General features: G+C 39.5%; 1 protein-coding gene across 4 annotated transcripts; it reads left to right on the top strand.

The window, feature by feature from the left end:
• On the top strand, positions 1–6,600 carry aaas (achalasia, adrenocortical insufficiency, alacrimia). 4 transcript variants are annotated; one of them, XM_079558709.1, is made up of 17 exons: positions 5–110; positions 369–496; positions 2,311–2,438; positions 2,517–2,572; positions 2,763–2,854; positions 2,937–2,983; positions 3,051–3,149; positions 3,492–3,635; positions 4,043–4,163; positions 4,239–4,363; positions 4,536–4,596; positions 4,677–4,767; positions 4,903–4,999; positions 5,081–5,148; positions 5,525–5,606; positions 5,698–5,782; positions 6,380–6,600. In XM_079558709.1, the coding sequence occupies exons 2-17, from the start codon at positions 389–391 to the stop codon at positions 6,530–6,532; spliced, it is 1,557 nt and encodes a 518-aa protein (XP_079414835.1). In that variant the 5' UTR covers positions 5–110; positions 369–388; the 3' UTR covers positions 6,533–6,600. The 4 variants fall into 4 exon arrangements, with proteins under 4 accessions (XP_079414834.1, XP_079414835.1, XP_079414833.1 ...); XM_079558708.1 differs by having other exon boundaries at positions 1–32; positions 4,043–4,363; XM_079558707.1 differs by having other exon boundaries at positions 4,043–4,363.

The following is a 6,600-nucleotide window of genomic DNA, read 5'->3' as shown; positions in this document are numbered from 1 at the left end:
TTACCGTACGGGCGCCACAGAGAAACTCAAAAGTCAGTCGCATGTCACGTTTTTCTGATTTTTAAAACCTCTTTGCAACAAAACCAAATCAACACCCAGCGGAGATTTAGGTCGGTAAGATTTCTGGATTTGTGAGACATAAAAGACGCACACCTTCGGCTTTTATTCATTACTTTTATTCATAACTAGCCATTAGCATGTGTTAGCTATTTACAAATATTTACCAGTTACTGTCATTGCTGTTGACAGATTACCCAAGTGTTTTGCCAGTAAGCTTTGGTCAAGTTTACTGTCAGACACTAAATGCTGCCACGGTTGATGCTTTGATCCTTTTACCAAATGTACAACCTGTATATTTGTTGTTTCAGGGCTTTGTGATATTTTAAAGATGTGCTCCTTGGCACTGTTCCCTCCTCCGCTGCCTTCAGGAAACACCACACTGTGTGAATCTAACAACGAGCTGCTGTCAGGGCACAACAGCGAGGGCACTTTACAGGTGACTCTAACTATAAACTTATATATATCATGTAGTATATTACCTTCCTTCACTTTCGGTGGGTATTATTCTTGTCTTAGTATTATCTTGGTTACATATTTTGTAAAAAAAAAAAAAAAATCAGTCAGGCAGTAGAGTTCGGGATATTCCACTGTTACCATGGAGATCCGCCATCTTTGCAACTTTATTTATTTTTTATTTATTTTTTATTGAAAAGTATATGAATGTACAGAGTATGCCAGGGGGTAGCATAATTGTACAATACAATTATTCAGTTACAAATATATTGATTTTTGTTTTGTTTTTAGAGCCTTTTTGTTATCAGAACCTTCCAAAATCTTGATACATGAGAGAGTATCGCTAAAAAAAATGTGCAAAGTTGGGTTTCTGCTTAGAATATTTACATTTGTGAATATAAAATTCGGACAAAAGGAGAAGTAAATTAATAACAAAATAGCCATCTTTGCAGCTGTTAGTATAGAGTTCGGGAATGTGATGTCATATCGCTAAGCATTATGGGATTAGCAGCAATTGTAAACTAATGGAGATTTTAGAAGTTAAAATACTGGAGTTATAGTTCACATTAAAACACTTGGACACCACAGTGAGTTAGATGTATTTACCAGCAGTAACTCAGCAGCTAACGGAGCTGTTCCACGGCTATTTTCTTTTCTTTTCTAATTTTATAAACTGTTTTTAGCTAATGTTAGTCAAGGGAAATGTATGCTAACAGCTGCAAAGATGGCCGATCTTCATGGTGACTGTAGACTTTCCCGAACTCTATACATTTCCATAGAGTAACATTAGCTAAAAACAGTATAAAAAGTGGAGAAAAAAAGCTGTGGAACAACTCCGTTAGCTGATGAGTTACTGCTGGTAAATACATCTAACACACTGTGGTGTCCAAGTGTTTTCATGTGAACTATAACTCCAGTGTTTTAACTTTCAAAATCTCCATTAGTTTACAATAGAGTTCGGGAATGTGATGTCATATCGCTAAGCATTATGGGATTAGTAGCAATTGTAAACTATGTTATTATGTCATTCCCTCATTAAAAACATGCCTGAAGTGTTGCCTTGGCACATTCAAGTATTTTTGAGTAATCTGTAAAAACTCTGATGGCGGCCATTTTAGGGATAGGTTTGCCTGAGTCCTCCTAGGAACGCCCCCACCTCCTGGAGACGCCTCCGAGCTTTCGTCACCAGCCGAGTAACCAACCACTGCTCCTCAGCAGAACCCCCTCCCCACTGATGCCACAGACAGCGTGTGGAGGGGGCGTGTCGGAAAGGCTCAGAGGTTCTTAAAGAGACAGAGGCCTATTTCAAGACATTCACTACAGCCATTTTGAGAGAGCAATTTTATACAAGGCAGTTATTCTAATTTACTGCATTTACAGACCAGCAGAAGGTTTGGTCATCATTGTAGTGTGAAATAGACTGGTGCTATGTGATTGAAAAAAGCATAATACCCCTCTTTAAAAGGTAAAATACTGGATGCATTGAGTAAAGTTTTGGGGGGAAATAATGGCATTGCTTAACTATTATTATTGCTTATAAGTTCGTTGGAAATCCAAATGTGGTCAAACCTGGCAGAAATTGTCCACAATTTTCCTCAAAAGTTGCTTGTTGCCTGTTTTTACTTCAAATTTAGTAAAAACATAATTTAACATTACTCTTACTTTAGTAAATACTTTGGCTACTCCACACTCCTCTGCATAAAGTAAAAACATATTGTAAAAGTATGTAGCAGATTTCCTTAAACACATAGCCTGTATCATATGACGTAACCACAGGTTTTGTTTATTCTCTTTCAGGACAGCAGTCATTTGAACTTGTATTTTCCGCGGGACTCTCTGAAGCTCCACAGTCGCCCAGAGAGCAGCAGTAAAGCAGCTTTTCTGGACCACTCGGAGACTCTGTGGATGAGGAGCGCCTCAGCTTGGTACGACACAGCGGCAGCATTAGAACTCTGAATATTTATGAAATATAATCATTAAGAAATTGTCTCTCATTGTTATAGGAGAGATGGTGGAGTTACAGGACTGCTGAATGAAATTACCAACTCAGACACAGAAGGTGACCAGCGCTATTAACTTATGCAGTACTAGTAAATATGTTGGCTCTTGTGCATATGCTCTTTTACTTTTTTGACACTGTAAAGTCAAATGAAGGTTTTTTTTTGGGTGTTGTATGTTGAGCTTTTCAAAATAAATGCATAGAATCCACATTACTTGTTGCATGCTGCTGATAAACACTCTCTTTTTAGTGCCAAAGTGGCTGTCCGTGAGTTCCGGGTGTGTCCTGGCGCTGCTCAGACGGATCTCCTCTTTTCACGGATCCCTGTTTCCACATGTTACTGTAATAAACCTGATTCTGAATCTTAAATTAGCACAAGACGCTAAACTCTTATAATAATCCGTGTGGCATTTTTGTTTTATAGCTGAGCAGTGAAGACATGATTGCAGAATTTTCACAAGTTTTGAATTGGTAAGTTCTTTGCTAATGTGTATTTTGATTTTGTTGCCAATTGACTCATTTTTAAGTATGTTTTTAGGCCTGACTGTGTCGTGCGAGCGTTTGCTTGGCACCCACATACAGACAAATTTGCTGTAGCCCTTCTAGACGACTCGATAAAGATTTACAACCCCAAAAGGTAAAATATTTTGTCTCATCTTCATATTATTTATGTATATTTTTTTCTCATATGATTGTATTGGTCTTTAAACTGTGGTTATCAGAGTTTTTATTTATTCATTATATTTATTATTATGTATAACGTTTCCTGAATCCTGTATGATACTAAAATCATGTTTCTATTGGTAAAAGTTATGACTGTGACAATGATACATAAAAATTATAGCTACTGTGTATGTCACTGAGGTCTTCCATCTGACTGAGTGAGATGTTTTTGCAGTTTACTTCTATGCTAGCCTTCTTTTGGTCCTGGTTTAGTCCTGTTTTGACACAAGACGCTTTATATCGTGTTATTTTTCAGTGCCACCACTCCCACACTGAAGCACCGGCTGCAGAGAAACGTGGCCGCGGTGCAGTGGAAGCCTCTCTGTGCGTCGGGGCTCGCTGTGGCCTGTCAGAGCTGTATCCTGGTGTGGCACGTTGATCCATGCTCCCTCTCAACAAGGTACGGTCCCCCAGTTCAAGGTTCAACGAGATCACTTTATATATACCCATAGGTAGAACTGGCTTGTAGTTGAGAGCCTGCTCTGGTTCTTCTATATGCTGGTCTAAATGTGTGTTTCTAGTCGACCAATATGTGCATGGAACGTTTTTATACTTTTTTTTTTTTTACTTACAGCCCCACCATATTTACCTAGTGCGTCCACATCAATTCTTACTTACACTATTTTAGGACAGCAAAACATTTCAAATCAAGTTCATCATGTTCCCGACGCCCATTCTCGGAGCACTACAGCACCAATTTCTTTAGCAGATTTAAAAGCCCAATTATATGTCTTTTTTGCCAATATTTTATCTTATGACTATATCTCATTCTTAAACTTCATGCTCACTGTGATTGGTCGTCTACAGGCCGTCCTCTGGCTGTGCTCAAGTCTTATCCCACCCGGGTCACTCCCCGGTCACCTCCATCTCCTGGTCTCCGAGCGGGTCTCTCCTGGTCTCTGCGTCTCCTATGGACACTGCCATGATGGTCTGTGGAGCCTTCTACTGCTTTGAACTGTTTTCTCATAACTCAAGGGAGTATTCATTGTTTTTACTTTGGCAGGTGTGGGATGTGGCTGCAGAAAACTGTGTGCCTCTGCAGAGAGTTGGAGGAGGAGGCGTCACTTTACTCTCCTGGTCTCCTGATGGCAGCCATGTCTTGGCTTCTACCCCTTCTGCATTGTTTAGGTAAAGGCGAACATAGGTTTGATGATTAAAATGTTTATAATAAGATACAGCCTGAAAGAACGGTGGCTTTGCACAACAAACTTTACAGGGGAAACTGATACTTTCACTGTACTCCAAAGAAACTTTAAACATGAGCGGCTGCTGAGTTGATTATTGTTCTCTATGCTTTCAGGGTGTGGGAGACGAGGATGTGGACTTGTGAGAGGTGGCCCTGTATTAAAGGACGCTGTCAGGTAAAAATAAACTCTTTTGTTTGTTTTTCAGATTATTTTTTATTTTTTTTCTGATGCCTTCCTGTTTTTCCCTGATGTAGTCTGGATGCTGGAGTCCAGACGGGAGTCGGCTTCTTTTCTCGGTTCAGGGGGAGAGCGTAATCTATGCCCTGACCTTCACTGCCACTCCAGGTTTATTTAGTTCATTTATATTTACATCATATATAAATATATTGTTTATTGCTAATACTGTGTTTGTGTGTTTTGTGCTATTGTGAGGCGCTTTGGGTTCACCATTATTGTTATGATTATGTTTGCATTCTTCAGGCCTGTCCTCAAGCTCCCCGGTCAGCGGGCCACAGGCAGCGTCTGTCGTGGCGGATCTGTCAGAGACGACCTTTAACGCGTTAAATGGAGACATTGTGTATGTTTCTAAACAATGAAGGTTAATTCTATCTAGAAGCCTTTTTGTGTATGTTCAATGTATCTGTCTTGTCTGTAATAGTGTTGGTGGTGAGATCCAGAGTTTAGCTTGGGACCCTAAAGGAGAGAGACTCGCGGTGCTTCTCAAAGGTAGAGTTTGTTTCATTTTAGTTTAGTTTAGATCCTGTTTTGGATCAGTTTGTGCTTCCGTGATCGGGCTTAGAAAGTAAACTAAAACCTACATAATGTATGTGCTATCAAAACACAGCTTTAATAATCATAAGCATGACTATTGTCCATTTATCTTCAACCTATAACTTTGCAAACCCTAGAATTAAAGATATCAAAATTTGATTTAAAATTTTGCTAGATAAATACTCATAAACTTATCTTGGAAAATGTTCCTATTTTAGTTCTGGTTGTCACAACCCTGCAGATGTAAATTTGCCATTTAGCTTTAATGTGTAACAGTACATCTCTCTCTAATGCATTAAAACTAAACTAAACTCTATTGTTGTACTTTTAGGCGACCCGCATGCAGCTGACAGGCCTCCCATGATCGCAGTGTTCAGGACGAGAACCAGCCCCATCTTTGAGCTTTTGCCTTGGTCTGTCTATTTGTCAACGTTGCAATTCTCCCTAATGTCTCGTGTGAATCGTTTAATACATAATCCCTTCTTTCTTTTTGCTCCTCTGTAGTGGATTTGTTCAGGGCGAGTCCGGAGCTGAGCCAAGACTCATTCAGTTTCACCCAAATTTTCAGCAAGGAGCCCTGCTCACTGTGGTGAGTCGTCTCTTTTAGAGATAATAAAATCCATTTCCTTTTGTGGGTCGGGCTTTACTTAACGGCACTGTAGTAACATGGTAAGATTGAAATAGCAAAGTATCGATGGATAACACGGGATACTGGATTTTCCACCACTAGTTATAATACTTTTCCGGTATTACAAATTACTAATACTCCTTGTAAATGTACAGTCTTTATACTCGGTCAGTGAAAGGGTTGGGATTATCATTATTATTACACTTGCGCTGTGCTTTTAAAGGCATTCAACATTACAGTATCATGGCTGCGACCCAATTAACTTATCTTGTGAAAACTTTGTGCAATTGGGCCCTCTTGTAATGTTCAAAAACAGTATCTCCTCTTAAAGTTCTGTTTTTTCAAGCATTGAACAAAACAATTAAAACAATCTATTCTAGGTTTTGTTTTTTGCAAAAGCTATAACCCATCATTTGGCCCCGACCCACTCTTTGAGAACCACTGCTGTAGAGTACAGGCTTCCCTTTTATAAATGATTACACCATGAATTCTTTGTAAATAATTGACATGCTGTTCTACTCTGCTTCCTTAAAACACAGTGTGACATTCTTGTTTCAGTGCTGGTCCAGTGGAAAGATCTCACATGTGCCGTTCTACTTCCTGAGCGCCGGGGTGCCCCACTTTGGCCTCAATGGGAGTCCACTGCCACGGCCCCAGGAGAGGCTCAATGACTTTGCCAATCAGTCGCTCTACACAGAGATGCTTTCTTAAAAACATTTGTGAACTATTCATTTATTTTCCCTGTACATTTGATAAATAAACAATTTCTTATGCAACTT

This window comes from Gobius niger (assembly GCF_951799975.1).
Source record: "Gobius niger genome assembly, chromosome: 6".
Taxonomy (NCBI): domain Eukaryota; kingdom Metazoa; phylum Chordata; class Actinopteri; order Gobiiformes; family Gobiidae; genus Gobius; species Gobius niger.
The sequence above is the reverse complement of the archived record's forward strand: the minus strand, read 5'-3'. Positions and strand labels throughout refer to the sequence as shown.

Bases quoted from the DNA above. Each gene is read 5' to 3' on its own strand.
- aaas (XM_079558708.1), top strand. From the start codon at position 389: ATGTGCTCCTTGGCACTGTTCCCTCCTCCGCTGCCTTCAGGAAACACC. The intron at 497-2,310 runs GTGACTCTAACT...ATTCTCTTTCAG, and splicing joins ACAGCGAGGGCACTTTACAG to GACAGCAGTCATTTGAACTT. The intron at 3,636-4,042 runs GTACGGTCCCCC...GGTCGTCTACAG, and splicing joins CCATGCTCCCTCTCAACAAG to GCCGTCCTCTGGCTGTGCTC.